Here is a 24,342-nt window from a genome sequence, read left to right as displayed (position 1 = left end):
TGCGTTGGATTTTTGCTCGCGACACTCAGAAATATTCGTGTGTGTTGGACGAATTCCGACTATGATATGAAATCACTCACCGGATACTTCAACAGTTTGATCTTCCACGATAGATGTTCGGCACCAACGCTCGTCAGGCCGCATTCACTCAGATACACTTGTTCAATGTTGTGGATGCAGTCGGCCACGTAAACCGCACCACGGTCTCCTACATTGTTGTGGAAGAGGTTGAGTATCTTCAGCTGAATGAAATAACATTGATGTTAAACAAAGTGTGAATAACAACACAGATAATTGATATCAAAAAACAATAAGTTGAAAACACGAATCAAACAAGTAATAATTATATTTAGTCAAGCGCGAATAATTCTTATCCCTATTTAAATAAATCCGATTGATTTAATGAATAGAAACTGGGACAGACGAAGTAATTGTGAGGTTTGTATCAGATGATGGAGGTAAACCGATTCCTGATAATAGGGAGTTTTGTTTGCCAACAATCGCCTTCTTGTTATTTGTGATAAAATAAAGGGCCATTGTTTTGTAGGCATCGCATTTAACGTGTCACAAACTGTGTGCATTTTTCCCATGTGTTTTTCGCACTAACACGGGGATTACAGGAAGTCTAAACCTTTCCGACATTTATCAAGTTACAGCCAAAGCTTTGTTGCATCCGATTAATCCTGCTTGGACTCGCATAGCCCAGCCGCTTTGGAGGTTTTGGTGCAATCATATGAACCTTGAATAAAAGCTGAACAATAATAATTCAGAAAGAATTGAGACGCAAACGAATTAGCTGAAGAACTAACAGCCACTGTCGGGCGATGCAGGTCGAAATCAACGAACTGAAATAGGACCAGGAGATTAACTGCCAAACTTAGTCAATTCCGCTGAATATTAGCCAACCTAGTTTCAAACATGTGTTATCGTGCAGTAATAAAAAACAAAAAGACATACGCAAAGTCGATTTTCACTGCTCATGTTCTGCAGAGCTTGTGTGTAAAATTACAGTCGCTTAATTTAAAAATGTTCAAATGACTCGCGAATAACTGTCAAAATTAGTCAATTTCGCCTCAGCCACCAGAACGTTACCAGGCGTGACGACTGCCCACTACTGGATGGGGTCCTGTGGCGACGTCATTGAACGTGCCACAAACTGTGTGCACCGAAGCGTGCAGAGTGCCTATTTTCACACTTATTTTTTGTACCGCCGTTCGCATGCATTTTATCTGACTCTTTCTGAAATGCTCAAGATAAAAGCTAGGAATCGCTTTTCGCAATCCAAAGTATATTACGTCACAAACAAGAACAACCAAATCCTTGCAAATTCTCATTGATTCAGTTTTATTGTTCAAATGTGATAGAATCCCGACCGTTATTACGTTCACCATAATATTTACACGTGTCGCACCATTACGTTTCAGCCGATGAATTACAAAATCACTCGTGAATACGTGGTTGTTCGCAAGAAAGGGCACTGGCTCCATTTAAATTCACTTATGTTTGACCTCCTCATGTTGTAAGACGGTAAACACAAAATATTATGTGTTGGTTGTTCGTAGAAAGAGGATGAGACAACAGAAAAGCTACTAAGAAAATGGTGTTCAATGTTTGTGGAAGAAAATATAAAATACATTTTCACAAAAAATTGCTATTCGATCAATTTCAAGTGGATGCAACACGGTTGCGGCAGCGTTGCGCACAAATAAATGTACAACTACAACATACCTATTTCAAAAGCTTCTACGTCATCTTAATAAAGCAGAAAACTGCACTAAAGTAGCGGCGACCAATAATCGTAAACATTTTTCGCTGTAGCGAATTTGTTGTCACACAAGTTATTCTGGTACAACAAAGTTTGTTTACATTAGGAATGCGTCTTGTATTGAAAATACAACATAGTTTCAAATATATCAAAACACCTACATTGCGTTGCCTCAAAGATCGGGGCAAGGAAACGTGTAAGTAAACCGCTTTTCGGTGTGTGACAATCGTATTAGAATTTCAGTTAACTTTCTCTGTGTGTTTATGTGCCGTTAAAAAAATACAGAAAGACAACTTACAATCGTTGTTATTGTGTTCCAGTCACGAAATTACGCTTGTCCGAGATGCCGGATTCGCCTGACTCCCAAATGTATTAATTTCGTATATTCTTTACGCATTTTTCTCCCCGCCCGATTTTACCTTGGCACGCCGAAGGCGGTTAAATTCGGTTAATTTTTATTTGATTAAAATAGTTTAATTGGTTTTATTTTTTTAGGGGGAAAAGGAATCGCTTAGAAACCGACATTACAGCGTAGAACGGACATCATTCTCGTCGCAGAAATTTTGTGCATTGTTTTTCGCTTTGGTGTGTGACTGTTGGTTTGTAAGCTCGCCTTTATCTGCGTTGAAAAAAAACATATATGGACTCCCCTGCCCTTGTCAGTCACAAAAGGTCCGGAAATAAATCATGCCCGTGTACTTACAAATCCCCAAAAAATGCTCCGCAAATAAATCATGCCCGTGTACTTACAAATCCCATATAAAACTCTCCGCAAATAAATCATGCCCGTGTACTTACAAATCCCATACAAAATGCTCCGAAAATAAATCATTCCCACGCAAGTCAACTGAATACATTTCCTGCAGGCTAAAGCCGCGTGAGGCTTCCGAAAAAGCGTTAAACTGGAAGTACGGCGTTCCAATGTATTCCAGGTTGACTGGATAGATTGCTGTTCACAATATACAACGCAGGGGGTCGATGACGTAACGATGCGAGTTCGTTTCATGCGTACACACCGCGAAACACGCGCGCTGTTGCGGGGTCGATTGAGAGCGCGGCGCCAAGTTCACCACTGATGTGCAGCAAATCAACGGTAAAAGTAACAAAGTCGCCGATGTCGTTTCGCATGCAACCATGTCTGCTTTGCAAACGCCAACCTTGGATTTCGACTTTGAAGCTTTGTCAACTGTGCAACAAATTCACGAGGTACAGACGTATCGTAAAACTTTGAATGGCCTTCATCTTCAGGACATTACGATCTCAGGCAATTCCCATGCAGGATTACGTGCGCCCGCGCTTTCATCTGACATTGGATATCCTGTGTCGGTATTCCAGCCCACATGTCTACCTTGGGTATTGTTTGGAATACGAACTACACCAGAATATGATTTGCAGACATTTACGAGTCTTCAATACAAAGAGAGCCGCTATTTTTCGTGTGGCTTCTAGCCTTGCTTTTAGCGGTGATTCGTTACTGCAGGTTAACCAAAACTAGAAGCTAGTTGGGGTTGGACACCAATTTATGTCAAAGTTCGGGTTCCGCTGTAGTACGTACAATGTACACTGAGTAGAGATCCTGATTTCTGGGGAAGAAGCAGAGGAGCAGGAGGTGGGTAACGTGAAGAGGGTGAGCGAACTGTTGCCATCCTTTTCCTTGTGCGGCGCAACCAGGCTTCACCGCCTAAATGTGACGAAGGGACTCCTATGGGTGAGATTGTGTTGCCCTATTTTGGAGAACTATCTGACACCTTGATGCGTCCTCTTATAGATTTTCACATTCAAGTGTTTGAACGCCCGCCTGTTACACTACCTTCTTCGGACTACGCAGGAGATATGCCCGATGTGTGAGGTGTGGTGTACTAAACACACTGTGGCAACTACAACGTGGTCAATATTGGTGAAACTGACCGCGCATTATGAACACGACTGAAGAAACATTAGAGTGACGTAATTAACTGACAGAAGTCTTGGGGAACAACGAGTTAGCAATCTATAGCTGGTTTAGTGCATAGGATAGATCTAAAAATTGCATAACCTTCATAATGTCACTAAATTATAGTTGGGGTATATAGTGTGAAATACAACCGTTAAGCATTACATAGCGATATGGCGACAGTCGGCATTTAAATAACTCAGCCTGTAACTTTCCTTCTCTTCGTGCGTTGGATTTTTGCTCGCGACACTCAGAAATATTCGTGTGTGTTGGACGAATTCCGACTAAGATATGAAATCACTCACCGGTTTCTTCAACAGTTTGATCTTCCACGATAGATGTTCGGCACCAACGCTTGTCAGGCCGCATTCACCCAGATCCACGTGTTCAATGTTTCGGATGCAGTCGGCCACGTAAACCGCACCACGGTCTTCTATATTGTTGTCGAAGAGGTTGAGCAGTTTCAGCTGAATGAAATAACATCAATGTTAAACAAAGTGTGAATAACAACACAGATAAGTGATGTCAAAAAACAATAAGTTGAAAACACGAATCAAACAAGTAATAATTATATTTAGTCAAGCGCGAATAATTCTTATCCCTATTTAAATAAATCCGATTGGTTTAATGAATAGAAACTGGGACAGACGAAGTAATTGTGAGGTTTGTATCAGATGATGGAGGTAAACCGATTCCTGATAATAAAACATCTTACGACCCAGTGTAGCTTGCTGACAAAACTCGACGATCCAACTTATAAGATTACAATCCAGGGAGTTTTGTTTGCCAACAATCGCCTTCTTGTTATTTGTGATAAAATAAAGGGCCATTGTTTTGTAGGCATCGCATTTAACGTGTCACAAACTGTGTGCATTTTACCCATGTGTTTTTGGCACTAACACGGGGATTACAGGATTCTCGTGAAGTCTAAACCTTTCCGACATTTATCAAGTTACAGCCAAAGCTTTGTTGCATCCGACTAATCCTGCTTGGACTCGCATAGCCCAGCCGCTTTGGAGGTTTTGGTGCAATCATATGAACCTTGAATAAAAGCTGAACAATAATAATTCAGAAAGAATTGAGACGCAAACGAATTAGCTGAAGAACTAACAGCCACTGTCGGGCGATGCAGGTCGAAATCAACGAACTGAAATAGATCCAGCCAAATTTAGTCAATTCCGCTGAATATTAGCCACCCTAGTTTCAAACATGTGTTATCGTGCAGTAATGAAAAACTAAAAGACATACGCAAAGTCGATTTTCACTGCTCATGTTCTGCAGAGCTTGTGTGTAAAATTACAGTAGCTTAATTTAAAAATGTTCAAATGACTCGCGAATAACTGTCAAAATTAGTCAATTTCGCCTCAGCCACCCTAATTTCAAACATGCGTTTTCGCACAGGAACAAAAAGTAAAGGACATACGCAAAGTCGATTTTCACTGCTTGTTTTCTGCTTGACTCTAGTATTTGTTTGTAAAATTTCAAGTCGCTTGATTAAAAATGACTCCTTACGACCCTTTCAAGGTTTTGCAGCGAGCTGGCCAAAAAATTTAACCCTAATATGATGTTGGCAGATATACACAGATAACGCCTTGCACATACGCGTTTGCAGAGAAGCTGCCCAAGAAGAAATGCTTTTATTTGACTCCACAGCTGATTACTGTTGCCAACGTTTCAATTATTGGCGTCTTTCCTCGTTTATCCACGCCTCAGTTTTCCGGCTCCATTTAAACTTGATATTGGCGGACGCGACCAACACGTATCCATCAATCGGCTGAAGCCAGCGCACGTTGACTTGTCCGTGCCAGTTCAGGTAGCGCGCCCCAGGCCGTCGGGAAGACCTCGACGTCACGTACTCCCACCAGAACGTTACCAGGCGTGACGACTGCGCGCTACTGGAGGGGGTCCTGTGGCGACGTCATTGAACGTGCCACAAACTGTGTGCACCGAAGCATGCAGTGTGCCTATTTTCACACTTATTTTTTGTACCGCCGTTCGCATGCATTTTATCTGACTCTTTCTGAAATGCTCAAGATGAAAGCTAGGAATCGCTTTTTGCAATCCAAAGTATATTACATCACAAATAAGAACAACCAAACCCTTGCAAATTCTTATTGATTCAGTTTTATTGTTCAAATGGGATAGAATCCCGACCGTTATTACGTTCACCATAACATTTACCCATGTCGCACCATTACGTTTCTGAGTATAAAATCACTCGTGAATACGTGGTTGTTCGCAAGAATGGGCACCGGCTCCATTTAAATTCACTTTTGTTTGACCTCCTCATGTTGTAAGACAGTAAACACAAAATATTATGTGTTGGTTAAACGTAGAAAGAGGATGAGACAACAGACAAGCTACTGAGAAAATGCTGAAGGAATTCAATGTTTGTGGAATAAAATACAAAATACATCTTCACAACAAATTGCTATTCGATCAATTTCAAGTGGATGCAACACGGTTGCGGCAGCGTTGCGCACAAATAAATGTACAACTACAACAAACCTATTTCAAAAGCTTCTACGTCATCTTAATAAAGCAGAAAACTGCACTAAAGTAGCAGCGACCAATAATCGTAAACCTTTTTCGCTGTAGCGAATTTGTCGTCACACAAGTTATCCTGGTACAACAAAGTTTTGTTTCATTAGGAATGCGTCTTGTATTGAAGATACAACATAGTTTCAAATATTAAAACACCTACATTGCGTTGCCTCAAAGATCGGGGCAAGGAAACGTGCAAGTAAACCGCTTTTCGGTGTGTGACAATCGTATTAGAGTTTCGGTTAATTCTCTCTGTGTGTTTATGTGCTGTTAAAAAAATTCAGCAAGACAACTTACAATCGTTGTTATTGTGTTCCAGTCACGAAATTACGCTGTTCCGAGATGCCGGATTCGCCTGACTCCCAAATGTATTAATTTCGTATATTCTTTACGCATTTTTCTCCCCGCCCGATTTTACCTTGGCCCGCCGAAGGCGGTTAAATTCGGTTAATTTTTATTTGATCAAAATAGTTTAATTGGTTTTATTTTTTTAGGGGGAAAAGGAATCGCTTAGAAACCGACATTACAGCGTAGAACGGACATCATTCTTGTCGCAGAATTTTTGTGCAATGTTTTTCGCTTTGGTGTGTGTCTGTTGGTTTGTAAGCTCGCCTTTATCTGCGTTGAAAAAAAACATATATGGACTCCCCTGCCCTTGTCAGTCACAAATGCTCCGCAAATAAATCATGCCCGTGTACTTACAAATCCCATACAAAACGATCCGCAAATAAATCATTCCCACGCAAATCAACTGAATGTATTTCCTGCAGGCTAAAGCCGCGTGAGGCTTCTGAAAAAGCGGAAACTGGAAGTACGGCGTTCCAATGTATTCCAGGTTGACTGGATAGATCGCTGTTCACAATATACAACGCAGGGGGGCGATGACGTAACGATGCGAGTTCGTTTCGTGCGTACACACCGCGAAACACGCGCGCTGTTGCGGGGTCGATTGAGAGCGCGGCGCCAAGTTCACCACTGATGTGCAGCAAATCAACGGTAAAAGTAACAAAGTAGCCGATGCCCTTTCGCATGCAACCATGTCTGCTTTGCAAACGCCAACCTTGGTTTTCGACTTTGAAGCATTGCCAACTGTGCAACAAATTCACGAGGTACAGACGTATCGTAAAACTTTGAATGGCCTTCATCTTCAGGACATTACGATCTCAGGCAATTCCCATGCAGGATTACGTGAGCCCGCGCTTTCATCTCACATTGGATATCCTGTGTCGGTATTCCAGCCCACATGTCTACCTTGGGTATTGTTTGGAATACGAACTACACCAGAATATGATTTGCAGACATTTACGAGTCTTCAATACAAAGAGAGCCGCTATTTTTTGTGTGGGTTCTAGCCTTGCTTTTAGCGGTGATTCGTTACTGCAGGTTAACCAAAACTAGAAGCAAGTTGGGGTTGGACACCAATTTATGTCAAAGTTCGGGTTCCGGTGTAGTACGTACAATGTACACTGAGTAGAGACCCTGATTTCTGGGGAAGAAGCAGAGGAGCAGGAGGTGGGTGACGTGAAGAGGACGAGCGAGCGGTTGACATCCTTCCTTTATGCTGAGCAACCAGGCTTCACCATGAATGTGATTGTGTTGCCCTATTTTGGAGAGCTATCTGACACCTTGATGCGTCCTCTTATAGATTTTCACATTCAAGTGTTTGAACGCCCGCCAGTTACACTACGTTCTTCTGACTACGCAGTAGATATGCCCGATGTGTGAGGTGTGGTGTACTAAACACACTGTGGCAACTACGACATGGTCGATTTTGGTGAGACTGACCGCGCATTACGAACACGACCGAAGAAACATCAGCGTGACGTAATTAACTGACAGAAGTCTTGGGGAACAACGAGTTAGAAGTCTATAGCTGGTTTAGTGCATAGGATAGATCTAAAAATTGCATAACCTTCATAATGTCAATAAATTATAGTTGGGGTATATAGTGTGAAATACAACTGTTAAGCATTACATAGCGATATGGCGACAGTCGGCATTTAAATAACTCAGCCTGTAACTTTCTTTCTCTTCGTGCGTTGGATTTTTGCTCGCGACACTCAGAAATATTCGTGTGTGTTGGACGAATTCCGACTAAGATATGAAATCACTCACCGGTTTCTTCAACAGTTTGATCTTCTCAGATAAATATTCGGCACCAACACTTGTCAGGCCGCATTTAACCAGATACACTTGTTCAATGTTGTGGATGCAGTCGGCCACGTAAGCCGCACCACGGTCTCCTATATTGTTGCCCCAGAGGTTGAGCATCTTCATCTGAATGAAATATTATCAATGTTAAACAAAGTGTGAATAACAACACAGATAATTGATATCAAAAAACAATAAGTTGAAAACACGAATCAAACAAGTAATAATTATATTTAGTCAAGCGCTAATAACTCTTTTCCCTATTTAAATAAATCCGATTGATTTAATGAATAGAAACTGGGACAGACGAAGTAATTGTGAGGTTTGTATCAGATGATGGAGGTTAATCGATTTCTGATAATAAAACATCTTACGACCCAGTGTAGCTTGCTAATAAGACTCGGCGATCCAAGTTTTTAGATTACAATCCAGGAAGTTTTGTTTGCCAACAATCGCCTTCTTGTAATTTGTGATAAAATAAACGGCCATTGTATTGTAGGCATCGCATTTAACGTGTCACAAACTGTGTGCATTTTACCCATGTGTTTTTCGCACTAACACGGGGATTACAGGATTCTCGTGAAGTGTAAACCTTTCCGACATTTAACAAGTTACAGCCAAAGCTTTGTTGCATCCGATTAATCCTGCTTGGACTCGCATAGCCCAGCCGCTTTGGAGGTTTTGGTGCAATCATATGAACCTTGAATAAAAGCTGAACAATAATAATTCAGAAAGAATTGAGACGCAAACGAATTAGCTGATGAACTAACAGCCACTGTCGGGCGATGCAAGTCGAAATCAAAGAACTGAAATAGGACCAGGAGATTAACTGCCAAATTTAGTCAATTCCGCTGAATATTAGCCACCCTAGTTTCAAACATGTGTTATCGTGCAGTAATGAAGAACTAAAAGACATACGCAAAGTCGATTTTCACTGCTCATGTTCTGCAGAGCTTGTGTGTAAAATTACAGTCGCTTAATTTAAAAATGTTCAAATGACTCGCGAATAACTGTCAAAATTAGTCAATTTCGCCTCAGCCACCCTAATTTCAAACATGCGTTTTCGCACAGGAACAAAAAAGTAAAGGACATACGCAAAGTCGATTTTCACTGCTCGTTTTCTACTTGACTCTAGTATTTGTTTGTAAAATTTCAAGTCGCTTGATCAAAAATGACTCCTTACGATCCTTTCAAGGTTTTGCAGCGAGCTGGCCAAAAAATTTAACCCTAATATGATGTTGGCAGATATACACAGACAACGCCTTGCACATACGCGTTTGCAGAGAAGCTGCCCAAGAAGAAAGGCTTTTGTTTGACTCCACAGCTGATGACTGTTGCCAACGTTTCAATTATTGGCGTCTTTCCTCGTTTATCCACGCCTCAGTTTTCCGGATCCATTTAAACTTGATATTGGCGGTCGCGACCAACACGTATCCGTCAATCGGCTGAAGCCAGCGCACGTTGACTTGTCCGTGCCAGTTCAGGTAACGCGCCCCAGGCCGTCGGGAAGACCTCGACGTCACGTACGCCCACCAGAACGTTACCAGGCGTGACGACTGCGCGCTACTGGAGGGGGTCCTGTGGGACGTCATTGAACGTGCCACAAACTGTGTGCACCGAAGCGTGCAGTGTGCCTATTTTCACACTTATTTTTTGTATCGCCGTTCGCATGCATTTTATCTGACTGTTTCTGAAATGCTCAAGATGAAAGCTAGGAATCGCTTTTTGCAATCCAAAGTATATTACGTCACAAACAAGAACAACCAAACCCTTGCAAATTCTCATTGATTCAGTTTTATTGTTCAAATGGGATAGAATCCCGACCGTTATTACGTTCACCATTACATTTACCCATGTCGCACCATTACGTTTCTGAGTACAAAATCACTCGTGAATACGTGGTTGTTCGCAAGAATAGGCACTGGCTCCATTTAAATTCACTAATATTTGACCTCCTCATGTTGTAAGACGGTAAACACAAAATATTATGTGTTGGTTGATCGTAGAAAGAGGATGAGACAACAGACAAGCTACTGAGAAAATGCTAAAGGAATTCAATGTTTGTGGAAGAAAATATAGAATGCATCTTCACAACAAATTGCTATTCGATCAATTTCAAGTGGATGCAACACGGTTATGGCAGCGTTGCGCACAAATAAATGTACAACTACAACATACCTATTTCAAAAGCTTGTACGTCACCCAATCAAAAATTATCTGCGATTATATATGAATCTTGTGTAAGTTACTTGCGGCATATCTTTGATATGGCCTTCGTAGTATTGCCGTGGATGTGGCGTATATGTTTAGTCCGATATAAGCACGATAAAACGGACATAACCCAGCTGTAGATATTCCATGCTTAATGAACAGATAATCATACCATAAAATTAAATTTTCAATTGCATTTGCAATATAACTGCGAAGAAATTTGATACGTCTCATTTCTCATTTAAGTGACAAACTAAATTAATTTGACATTTGATTAAGTTGTAATTCGTTTGAATCTGTGTTATTTTTTTTGTATTTAAATTAATTACTTTCTGGAATAAGTTTGTTTTCCAGATGTATTGCAAATGTTTTGTGATCTTGAAAACAATATAACCTGGAAATTGCAAATTTATTCTTGTCATCTCCCAAATTTTTATTGCGTCACTGTTCTGGAACTAATTCTGCCGCACTGGATTTACGACTTTAATAGTTGCATTACGCAATCGGCAGTCGTCGTATTTTGCGCGTGGTGTTTTTTTAACGGTTTAAATCTGCAATAATCCTATTTAGATTTGATATTTTAGTTGATATGGAAGTTTGAAAGGGAAAGAGGTTTGGATTTTTGGACAGCGCTATAATGCCTAAAACTGAGTATAAACCATATCGCAAACTATCTAGACAGCAGAAGTGGCGGCGCAAGACCTCAAGTCGAAAGTGTAAAAAAACAAACGATGGAAAAGAAACAATTCTTTTTTCAAATGGCTCTGATTATCAAGTTGACTTAACTACTGACACTATCCCTGATGACGTGGATTCTGACAGGCCAAGTTCAAGTAATATGCAACAAGTGGGCCACCATGATTTTTTTTGCAACGTTTCGTCTAACTCTGATTATGATTCCGTCGTTTCTAGTGGTCCAGTTCCTGGATCAACTAAACAAAATCTACCTGAATCATGTGGTAACCAGTTTAATCCTTTTGCATTAAAGCAATCTTTGCAACAATGGGCCCTCACAGAGCCTAATGTACCTAAGTCTGCTGTGACCAATCTGTTGAAAATTTTAAAGCAATATCATGAACATTTGCCCATGACGTTTACAACCTTACTACCCACACCCAAACTTTCATATTGTAGTATGAATAATGGGGGTGAATATGTTCATTTCAGTAACTGGATAACTAGTTTGAAGAAGATTCTGACAAATAAAGTGTTACGACTAAAACTTTCCGCTTGTCAATTTACATTTTACTTAATAATCAATGTGGATGGACTACCACTTTTTAAAGGTTCTCCTGATTACAAGCTTTATCCAATTCTAATAAAAGTGTATCTTGTTAAAATGAAATGTCTATGTGCTGGAATTTATTGCACAAACAAGTCCACCAACAGAGAACTCCCTGCTCCTGACCTGTTTCTGAAGGAATTTCTTAAAGATTTAGACAATCTCACTGAAAATCCAGTTATAATTGATACTGTAACGTGCAGACTAGGAAACTATGGAATTTACGTTTGTGATGCACCAATGCGATCTAGTCTTAAATGCATTAAATCACATACTGGATATTACAGTTGTGAAAGGTGTACTGTTAAAGGCCAATACATTGAGCGTCGTGTATATTTTCTCGGACACAGTTGGACTCAACGCACTGATGCAGATTTCAAAAGGCACATCGACAAGCAGCATCAAATGGGTGTGTCAGTTCTGTCTACAAAAAATGTTGACATGGTGTCTGGTTTTATTTTAGACTATATGCACTTAGGTTGCTTGGGAGTGATGCGACGGTTACTTCTATAGTGGAAAGGAACACCACATCAGTTACATGCAAAATTGTCCTCACACGCTGTAAATGAGATTACTTCCAGTATTTTGGCTTGTCAACCATTTGTTCCAGATGAGTTTAATCGGAAGTTACGACCACTAAAAGATATACTATATTGGAAAGCAATGGAGTTTAGGCTATTCATGTTATATGTGGGACCAGTGGTTCTTAAAAACAGCAATGCTTTAACACATGAGAGATACATTCATTTTCTTAAACTTTCCTGTGCCTTGAGGTTTTTTTTAGATAAGAATTGTACTACTTTCAATTTGAAAACTGCCAGTGATCTGCTTCATAACTTTGTGCATGAATCTGTTGTACTATATGGCAAACAATTTGTAACCTATAATGTACATTCTCTAATTCACTTGGTTGAGGACTGTCAAAAGTATGGTTGTTTGGAAAACATTTCATGTTTTCCATTTGAAAGCTACCTGGTTTGCTTAAAAGACCAAGTTAGATCTGGATTTAAACCACTGCAACAATGCTCTTGGTTTGCATATCATAACAATGAAAATCTTGTGTTTGATTGCCCTTTAAGACATGACAAACGTGATGCAAAACCCGCCATTGGTATGAATGTTTTAGTTGAGCTTTTTGGGGAAAAGTCTTTGTCATTCATAAAAAAAATTTTCTTGTTTGATTCTGTTGTTATTAAGCGAAATACTATATCTGACTCCACATTGTTTCACAATAATTGTTTTTACAGAGTTGTTGATATAGTTGTTGAAAATTGCCACATTTATTTTGTTGTATGTCAGTATACAAAAGTGCTAAACTTTTTTATAAACCCGGTTCATTCAAAAATTGTAGGGATACAAAGAATTTCCAACCTATGCAGTGACTATAAACTATTGTGCATGTCAAGTAATATAAAAAAGTGTTTTGTTTTACCATATAGAGAGGATTTAGTTGCTTTAATATTGCTTCACATGACCTAATGCATGTTTGGTATCTTGCAGGAAATTGGTCTCACTATGAAAAAGTTTGTATGTGTAAAATTTAATAATGGCTCCACTGACATAGTGCCACGGTCATGGATGGTGGGATATTCCATGTGTAAGTGGCCTCAAATGTCAAACGAAGATATTAGGGCTTTAGCAAAAAATGAAGTTGAACCTGATGAGGAATGGAAGCAATACAGTTGTATGATCCTCTGTTAATCTAGTATGTAGTAATGTGATACAGTTCTGTTCCAATGTTACTAACAGTTCATTATTTAAGATGACTTTCACAAGTGCGAGGAAAAAGGTTATAGCACAGTAATGTTGAGTGAGACATCAGCAGATGATGAATTTGTTCCACCTCCTCTTGTAAGGACAGACAGTTAAAGTATTTACAAACGAGCAACAGCACCTCAAAATAGTGATTTGAGGAGAAAGCACAAGAGGTTTGTTACTATCAAAGGCTTAACATGGTTTGCAAGTAAAAATTGTTTGCCATGTGTTGTTAGAAAAAGTCCCCAAAAGGTTTTTCCTCAAACAAAGCATCCAAAATACCAAAACGAAGAATTGCTGTGTGAGATTCGGAGTGGATATTCTTTTATACGGAAACAGTTTAATATTTTAAATGATAAAATTGATAAATAGTCAGATTTAAATCTTTCAATGAACAGTGATTGTTCAAGCTCGGCAACTGAGCCATGGAAAATTGAAGCTGCTTGTACAGAGGAAGAGCTGGAATCTAATTTAAAACAATCTCTGGTATGACTGTCTTGAAAGTCATTTTTATACAGATAATGATTTCTTTTTTTAAACACAGAATGCAAAATTGTTGGCTCAGCAAGTTGAAGTAAAATGTGTTCGAGCAACTTTCCGTAACTTTCTGAAAGTATTCATGGTCAAGGATTTGGCCATGCAATTTTTATGGTCTGGCATGGGAAGCGGACGTCAACAAGTGAAAAGAGCTTTCAAAAGCCACCAACTGTATGCACTCTTTCAAGGTATATACCTATTTTGTTTAAGTGTGGAAAACTGTCAATACATGTATGGACATGTGCAATTTGAACACTTTTCTAAATCATTTTTTTGCAATAGTTGTGATAGATAACCAATGTAGGCTGTTCTTGACAGTGTGAAGTGACTAATTTTGTTCCTGGTGCAGATAGTATTGTGGTAACAGTTCCAACAAATTGTAGTGACATGTTTTGATATAAGTGCTTTTGTCATTTTTGTTATTTATATGCAGGTAAGGATATTTAAGTGCATATCTTATGAAACATTAACATGGTATACTTTCTCTAACATCTGCCCCAGCAATAACATACATAGTTATTATTAATTTAAGATTTGGGTTAAGTAATGTAAAATAACATAAATCGTTTTTCTAAAAAAGTGGATGTTGTAGCGGACACCTCGATAAAGTGTGTTGTTAATGGACAAAAAAATTTACGTTCAGATGTTCTTCAAAACACTTGCCATCGTGACGTCAGCCGCGAGGAAATAACCAATGCAATCAAGCGTGTGTTCAACGGAGTGCCTGATTGGGATGGCGGCAGGCAACATCGCCTGAAATCGACTGCAGGACAATAGAGGGACAAAATTTCGTTGTGTGTTCGCTTGTTCAAATAAACAACAAATGTCGTACGTTTGCCTTTGTATGGCATTTGTTTGGGACAATTGAAGTTTATGCTTGTTTTTGTTATATCTTGCAAAAGCCAAGTGTGGAGGTGAACAGGGACTTCAACGAACAAGCTAGGCCCTTGTATGAAAATTGAAACAAGGGCCGAAAAAGGCCGTTGTTGCATTTGAGACATATATGCCAGGTATATACACCAGGGTCGTGTTAGGCTTCGGCATATGGCCCATACCTTTTGACAAACAAAAACGAACTTATTCTGTACAAGGGCCCAACATAAATTTTTGTTTGGGCATCTTAATAAAGCAGAAAACTGCGCTAAAGTAGCGGTGACCAATAATCGTAAACCGTTTTCGCTGTAGCGAATTTGTTGTCACACAAGTTATCCTGGTACAACAAAGTTTTGTTTACATTAGGAATGCGTCTTATATTGAAGATAACGCATAGTTTCAAATATTAAAACACCTACATTGCGTTGCCTCAAAGATCGGGGCAAGGAAACGTGTAAGTAAATCGCTTTTCGGTGTGTGACAATCGTATTAGAGTTTCGGTTAATTCTCTCTGTGTGTTTATGTGCTGTTAAAAAAATACAGCAAGACAACTTACAATCGTTGTTATTGTGTTCCAGTCACGAAATTACGCTGGTCCGAGATGCCGGATTCGCCTGACTCCCAAATGTATTAATTTCGTATATTCTTTACGCATTTTTCTCCTCGCCCGATTTTACCTTGGCCCGCCGAAGGCGGTTAAATTCGGTTAATTTTTGTTTGATTAAAATAGTTTAATTGGTTTTATTTTTTTAGGGGGAAAAGGAATCGCTTAGAAACCGACATTACAGCGTAGAACGGACATCATTCTTGTCGCAGAATTTTTGTGCATTGCTTAGGTGTGTGTCTGTTGGTTTGTAAGCTCGCCTTTATCTGCGTTGAAAAAAAACATATTTGGACTCACCTGCCCTTGTCAGTCACAAAAGGTCCGCAAATAAATCATGCCCGTGTACTTACAAATCCCGTACAAAATGCTCCGCAAATAAATCATTCCCATGCAAATCAACTGAATACATTTCCTGCTGGCTAAAGCCGCGTGAGGCTTCTGAAAAAGCGTTAAACTGGAAGTGCGGCGTTCCAATGTATTCCAGGTTGACTGGATAGATCGCTGTTCACAATATACAACGCAGGGGGTCGATGACGTAACGATGCGAGTTCGTTTCATGCGTACACACCGCGAAACACGCGCGCTGTTGCGGGGTCGATTGAGAGCGCGGCGCCAAGTTCACCACTGATGTGCAGCAAATCAACGGTAAAAGTAACAAAGTCGCCGATGCCCTTTCGCATACAACCATGTCTGCTTTGCAAACGCCAATCTTGGATTTCGACTTTGAAGCTTTGTCAACTGTGCAACAAATTCACGAGGTACAGACGTATCGTAAAACTTTGAATGGCCTTCATCTTCAGGACATTACGATCTCAGGCAATTCCCATGCAGGATTACGTGCGCCCGCGCTTTCATCTGACATTGGATATCCTGTGTCGGTATTCCAGCCCACATGGCTACCTTGGGTATTGTTTGGAATACGAACTACACCAGAATATGATTTGCAGACATTTACGAGTCTTCAATACAAAGAGAGTATTTTTCGTGTGGGTTCTAGCCTTGCTTTTAGCGGTGATTCGTTACTGCAGGTTAACCAAAACTAGAAGCTAGTTGGGGTTGGACACCAATTTATGTCGAAGTTCGGTTTCCGGTGTAGTACGTACAATGTACACTGAGTAGAGACCCTGATTTCTGGGGAAGAAGCAGAGGAGCAGGAGGTGGGTGACGTGAAGAGGGCGAGGGAGCGGTTGACATCCTTCCTTTATGCTGAGCAACCAGGCTTCACCATGAATGTGATTGTGTTGCCCTATTTTGGAGAGCTATCTGACAACTTGATGCGTCCTCATATAGATTTTTACATTCAAGTGTTTGAACGCCCGCCTGTTACACTACCTTCTTCGGACTACGCAGGAGATATGCCCGATCTGTGAGGTGTGGTGTACTAAACACACTGCGGCAACTACAACGTGGTCAATATTGGTGAAACTGACCGCGCATTATGAACACGACTGAAGAAATATCAGCATGACGTAATTAACTGACAGAGGTCTGCGTGAAAAACGAGTTAACAGTCTATAGCTGGTTTAGTGCATAGGATAGATCTTAAAATTGCATAACCTTCATAATGTCACTAAATTATAGTTGGGGTATATAGTGTGAAATACAACCGTTAAGCATTACATAGCGATATGACGACAGTCGGCATTTAAATAACTCAGCCTGTAACTTTCTTTCTCTTCGTGCGTTGGATTTTTGCTCGCGACACTCAGAAATATTCGTGTGTGTTGGACGAATTCCGACTAAGATATGAAATTACTCACCGGATACTTCAACAGTTTGATCTTCTCAGATAGATGTTCGGCACCAACGCTTGTCAGACCGCATCTACTCAGATCCACTTGTTCAATGTTGTGGATCCAGTCGGCCACGTAAACCGCACCACGATCTTCTATATTGTTGTTGTAGAGGTTGAGCATCTTCAGCTGAATAAAATAATATCAATGTTAAACAAAGTGTGAATAACAACACAGATAATTGATATCAAAAAACAATAAGTTGAAAACACGAATCAAACAAGTAATAATTATATTTAGTCAAGCGCGAATAATTCTTATCCCTATTTAAATAAATCCGATTGATTTAATGAATAGAAACTGGGACAGACGAAGTAATTGTGAGGTTTGTATCAGATGATGGAGGTTAATCGATTCCTGATAATAAAACATCTTACGACCCAGTGTAGCTTGCTGATAAAACTTGGCGATCCAAGTTTTTAGATTACAATCCAGGGAGTTTTGTTTGCCAACAATCGCCTTCTTGTAATTTGTGATAAAATAAAGGGCCATTGTATTGTAGGCATCGCATTTAACGTGTCACAAACTGTGTGCATTTTAACCATGTGTTTTTCGCACTAACACGGGGGTTACAGGATTCTCGTGAAGTGTAAACCTTTCCGACATTTAACAAGTTACAGCCAAAGCTTTGTTGCATCCGATTAATCCTGCTTGGACTCGCATAGCCCAGCCGCTTTGGAGGTTTTGGTGCAATCATATGAACCTTGAATAAAAGCTGAACAATAATAATTCAGAAAGAATTGAGACGCAAACGAATTAGCTGAAGAACTAACAGCCACTGTCGGGCGATGCAAGTCGAAATCAAAGAACTGAAATAGGACCAGGAGATTAACTGCCAAATTTAGTCAATTCCGCTGAATATTAGCCACCCTAGTTTCAAACATGTGTTATCGTGCAGTAATGAAGAACTAAAAGACATACGCAAAGTCGATTTTCACTGCTCATGTTCTGCAGAGCTTGTGTGTAAAATTACAGTCGCTTAATTTAAAAATGTTCAAATGACTCGCGAATAACTGTCAAAATTAGTCAATTTCGCCTCAGCCACCCTAGTTTCAAACATGCGTTTTCGCACAGGAACAAAAAAGTTAAGGACATACGCAAAGTCGATTTTTACTGCTCGTTTTCTACTTGACTCTAGTATTTGTTTGTAAAATTTCAAGTCGCTTGATTAAAAATGACTCCTTACGATCCTTTCAAGGTTTTGCAGCGAGCTGGCCAAAAAATTTAACCCTAATATGATGTTGGCAGATATACACAGACAACGCCTTGCACATACGCGTTTGCAGAGAAGCTGCCCAAGAAGAAAGGCTTTTATTTGACTCCACAGCTGATGACTGTTGCCAACGTTTCAGTTATTGGCGTCTTTCCTCGTTTATCCATGCCTCAGTTTTCCGGCTCCATTTAAACTTGATATTGGCGGTCGCGACCAACACGTATCCATCAATCGGCTGAAGCCAGCGCACGTTGACTTGTCCGTGCCAGTTCAGGTAGCGCGCCCCAGGCCGTCGGGAAGACCTCGATGTCACGTACGCCCACCAGAACGTTACCAGGCGTGACGACTGCCCGCTACTGGAGGGGGTCCTGTCGCGACGTCATTGAACGTGCCACAAACTGTGAGCACCGAAGCGTGCAGTGTGCATTTTTCGAATCTATTTTTGTTAAACCGCTGTTCGCATGCATTTAAACCCCTTCAGTCTGATATAAAGGATGCAATTAACAATGCAGAAAAATAATTGATTTTAACAATTCAAGACAAGGTAATTTCGCACGATGTGAGAAGAAATCTTCGCTACCCCCTAAAATCACTTGGGTTCGTAAGGACTGAGAAAACCTAATTTGAGAACAACTTTCTCAGACGATTTGTCAATTGTGATAACGTTAAAAGATGAAACCAAAGGCATTTTGGACTTTGCTTATGTTTCGCAAGAATCGACAGGGTTTCCTCCCTTTAATTTGCTATATAGAAGGTCCAACAGTTGAAAAGGTTTGTACTGAACATGGTGTATGTGATAATACCAACGTCACTAACTACAGTAAGCTACTTCAACAAGACTCGGTTTGTGTTTACAAGATAAAACCTAATGACTTTGCTCGGGATGTCAATGGGAATGAGCGGACGTATCTTGTGAACATGTTGGATAAGTTCGCGTGAAACCTGCGATAAAACTTAATGACTTTGCTCGTGATGTCAATGGGAATGAGCGGACGTATCATGTGAACATGTTGAATGAGTTCGCGTGAAACCTGCGACAAAACTTAATAAATTTGCTCGGGATGTCAATGGGAATGAACGTGCGTATCATGTGAACATGTTGGATGAGTTCGCGGTGAACCTGCAATAAAACTTAATGACTTTGCTCGGGATGTCAATGGGAATGAGCGGACGTATCATGTGAACATGTTGGATGAGTTCGCGTGATACCTGCGATAAAACTTTGGACGAACAGACGACCGGTTGCTCCCAGGTAAGTGTTATGGTTGGCGACAGTGATACCAACGATGCGTGACGATGAGGAGTTACTGGGAATCAAGTTGGACCGAAACCCGACGACCGAACAAATGTCACAAGAGGTTGTGCAAACGATTCTTCAATTATACTGCTATTTGTTATAGAGCACCGGAAAGTAAACGCACTGTTCCCTATCATTAACACAGCGATTTGTAACACAGTATAACAACTTACTGTAACTGTAGTTTTCCCGCCTATTTTTTATACATCACATGATTTTGCAAGCGGTGTTAGCGTTATCCCCTTTTTCGTGTTGGCACGTTTTTTGGCGTTAGTGTGTGCTGTACCATTACCTTGAGGAAGCCTTGTTGAATAACAGGCGAAACTTCGGTGAATAAAGTCACGTTTTATCTTTGCCAGAAGAACAGATTATTAAGTTACAATATGCCTGGCAGCAACAAAAACAAAAAAAAACATATAAGACTTTGTGTTGACTTTAAAATCGGCAAGAACAATTGAATCGAAAATCGATGGTATAAACGAACTAAATGTTTTTGTAATGGAAAGTGGTCGTGCTTGACTTAACCCAACTGATTTGTGTTCGATGCCGATTTCTCGCCAAAAAAAATGTTGCTTTTCTTTTTCTTCCTTCAATTTACCGTTGATGGTTTTGTCTGTTAAAAAGTACTCAGCGCAAATAATGCTCAAACACTGTGACCTTGTTTAGCGCCGTGTTATTGTGTTAAATTATACAACGATGTTGGTCCATTTTTTCCCCTTTTTTCTTCATTCAACCATGATCTTTTGAGAAATCTTGATAGCGTTGACTATATTTTTAGGTGCGAATTCGCTTGCGTAATACGATATTCGTTATGATAATTTCAAAATATCACGAAATTCACACCAGTCACGGTTAGCGGCTGTGGGCGCGGTTTTCTAAACGCGGCAAGCGTCAAAGCATTCACACCAGCGGTTGACGACGGCGTGATTTTCTCGCTTGAAGCGGTTGACGACGGAGTTAAATCTGATTTCAACTTTTCCGTCAGCTGCAGTGATTGGAAACTTGTTTTCCTTCGACTTGTTGTGATTAAGTTAAGATGGTTTTACCAGATTTTATTTAAAAATTGAGTGTGTGGTGATAAGTTATCAAAAAATATTTGATGTATTGTTATTAATCGCAATGGATTAAATTGCCTTGCGTTGATTAATTTTTACATTTATTAAAATCGTTTGGTTTAAAAAATCTTCTAGATCAGTGCCACTAACATCGTCATTTCTCTGTTACAACAGCAATAGCGAACTAAATAATACATATATTCTAAGTAAAGCTCTGTACATGATTAATTTGTTGATTATTATGTTAATCGTTAATAACAACTTGTTTTGTCGCTTAATAAAACTAAATGAAGTTTCGTACCAAAGTTTTTACGACACAAAGACGCTCATGGTATTTTAGATATTGAAATGATTTGTCGCGTTGGCGCCAACCGCACTGCAGGTGTGAATACGCGACCGTCATGCATCGCCAATCGCAACCGTCCATCGCGATATGAGCGTAAAAGGAAGTTTTTACCAAACTCTTTAACAACGTGAAGCACTGACGAGGCGCGTGCAATTACCGACGCCCATTTGTTTACGCCTAAAAGACACACCTGTAATATGGCTTACATTAGTACTTCCGGGACCTCCCATTACAACGTGGTAATGTACTTCACTCTAATACGGGAGTTACATAATCTTCGTTTGATCTGAAACATTCCAGCATTATTCAAGTTGCGAGCAAACCTGATGTCCATGGAAACAACGCTTTCACATCATGCATAAAGTACGGGCGTGAGTTGGATTTAAAACAATTCTGGGCAAAGAAAACTACAGGTGTAATCGTATGGACATCGAATCGTTTCAAATAAATGCGTGAGAATGTTCGACTAACGATCGGAAGAATTTACATCTGCAGAACTGCGGATTGTGTTACGTCAAATTCGCATCAAGGAAGACAACACTTCCGTAGTGTTTCTGGATGTGTGGTATGTGCCGGATTGCGAATCTAGCTTTGGGTTTGTCACCAAAACATTGTTAAGGAGACAGCAAAATAGCGCTGTTTCCTTCATGGAACATATTATCACCCGGACACAATTACAAGTCCATTACTCTATGTGAAGTCTGTCGTTTGCATTGCCTGAATGAAAGACAAGACAACCACCTACAAAGCCTGGATCAACTTCAGGACAAGTGTATCAAATCGGGCTTCTCGAAGAAGGCAATTAATGCAAATATTGCAGAGGCACGAACTTGGACACAGCGCTTGCGTGATGCCATCGAAAAGGGCAAATCTCGATGATTGCTTTGGGCACCGCCTTTCCTCAAATGCTTAAACTGACGCACAAAGAGAAAGAATTGAAAAGCCAAGAAAGAATTGTTTACAAACGATCGATGCCTTTAGGAAATATTTTGAACAATTACCGGCAACTGGCATTGTAAACAGACTGCAGCAGCCCCGTGGGGAGCTACGCTTGCAGACGGTGCGCAATGTGCGGACACCATGGTAACCATAAATCTATGGTTATTGAAACGACCAATTTAACGATGAAAAAAACAATACAAACTAACACAACACCTAACCTGTGCAAGTTATGGCATTTACGTTGCATCGTGCCAAATCTGTCATGAGCAGTACGCTGATCAGACTAAAAATAAATTCTGAAAACGATGGACGCAACATAGGTCAGATTGGAACATGACAACAGGCAAAGCGGGGAGTACCGAAAAGACGGCCCTGCGCCACCATTATTTAGGTGCGCACCCCTCGTCAGGTCAACACCAGCACATTGACAGCTCTTTTTCAGTGACATTTGTGGAACAACCGATGGTCAACAGACTGGATGTTTGCGAAGCCAAATGGGAAAATCTCTAAGCAAGTCCAAAAAATGATCACTCCCAGAATTCGGGGAATAACATCTAGATGTTTAATTGATGCGTCCTTCGGTTGCAACGTAATTCTGTTCATTGGTTTTATCATTGCTCTTATCACGTTCTGTGTTGTGTTTACGTCGTACGTTCGTGCTGGGGTGTTGTTGTGTTGCGTGTTCCCGTCATTCGCTCAATTCTATCTTAGCGCCACTGGAGTCACAACGCCTTCCATTGCTGTGTAGTGCATAGGGAAGGCAGTAGTACAGGACTTTTTGCTTTTTACTTTGATTTATTTATTCCATTATATTTATTATTTAATTTTTTTTCTTATTTTACCAATTCCCGTATAGCTTCCTGTGTTTACTGGTAATTTCGTATTTGCAGAAACTGAGAATGCCCGTACAATCGAAATCAATTTTTCAACATTGTTAATAAATCAGTTGACTTCAATTTGAAACATCTGATAACATTAACTTATTATCAAAATGAATTGGTGTCGCTGACAGAGTACAATGCCAACTAAAGGGGTAGATTATGGAGAAATTAAAGAACCAGTCACGACCGGAAACATACATGTTTACCAACTGGGTATTGTAACGAAAACAAAAACAAACATTAAAGCAGTTTGGTTTCTTAACCATTTTCGTCGTGTGCTCCAATAATTCCATTCATTTTTATTAGCGCCCCCCTTTCAATAATTGCAGCATGCTTCATTATTCCGACAAAAACATGCAGAAATTTATGAAATCTTGAATGACAAAAACAACTTAAAGTATATTATGCCACAAACACGAACAACCAAACCCTTGCAAATTTCAATTGATTAATTTTTTTTGTTCAAGTACTTTCCTTGCAACAACTGGGTTTAATCGAAGTTATTATGAAAGAAAACAAATACACCCACACATTTCCGCCACCAAAAATAAATAGCATTTGACCCATTTGGGGGTAACGGTCCATTAGTTGGAAAACACTTGCATTTGTGCCCAAATCCCTGGCAGTCAAGTATTGTATAATTTGTATTTATAATTTGTCACTCATGAAAAATTTTCATTTACGTTACGAAGTCTCACAACTGGACTAATATCTTACTGGTATAAAAATACATAAACAACATCTTACCGGTTTGCTACTCCTTTGAATCACGAAGGTGAGATTCTCGAGGTCGGTCGGGAACAGCGATGAGTTACTGAGGTCGATCTTATCAGGGAGTAAGGAGGCCACGGATGAAGTTATCTCCTCATCGTTTACTTCATGAGCCCAGCTGCAACATCGAAGTATCGATTGTTTGGTCGGTTGCCCCATATACGACGATGCGAGATTAATCAGCAGCTTCTTCTTAGTTTCCTTGGTATATTTCAGAAAAATCAAATTAGTAGAGCTTGAATCCTGCATCGTGACAGAACGTTTTTAATTGAAAATCAACTTAATTTTCCAAAATTACCTGAAATGTGACACAGCTAAATTGGTTGTATGGTTTTGCGTCACTCGGCTCCTCTTATAAAACAAATGAACCTAACGCACAACACCTCTAG

General features: G+C 40.0%; 1 protein-coding gene and 1 pseudogene across 1 annotated transcript in view; one reads left to right on the top strand and one right to left on the bottom strand.

Annotated features, from left to right (window-relative positions):
- The window catches only part of LOC145906585 (NACHT, LRR and PYD domains-containing protein 14-like), a 43,801-nt gene that overhangs the window by 5,547 nt on the left and 13,912 nt on the right, over positions 1 to 24,342 (bottom strand). Inside the window, exons 7-11 of the mRNA XM_082994027.1 lie at positions 23,930 to 24,154; positions 17,416 to 17,577; positions 8,358 to 8,519; positions 4,004 to 4,165; positions 81 to 242 (exon numbers count right to left, since the gene is read on the bottom strand). Of these exons, the coding sequence (XP_082850153.1) occupies positions 81 to 242; positions 4,004 to 4,165; positions 8,358 to 8,519; positions 17,416 to 17,577; positions 23,930 to 24,154 (873 nt within the window). The remainder of the gene's footprint in view (positions 1 to 80; positions 243 to 4,003; positions 4,166 to 8,357; positions 8,520 to 17,415; positions 17,578 to 23,929; positions 24,155 to 24,342) is intronic.
- LOC145906264 (uncharacterized) lies at positions 13,369 to 14,955 on the top strand (annotated as a pseudogene).

Source organism: Ascidia mentula, chromosome 6, assembly GCF_947561715.1.
Source record: "Ascidia mentula chromosome 6, kaAscMent1.1, whole genome shotgun sequence".
Taxonomy (NCBI): Eukaryota; Metazoa; Chordata; class Ascidiacea; order Phlebobranchia; family Ascidiidae; genus Ascidia; species Ascidia mentula.
This window is presented reverse-complemented; position numbering and strand designations above follow the sequence as displayed.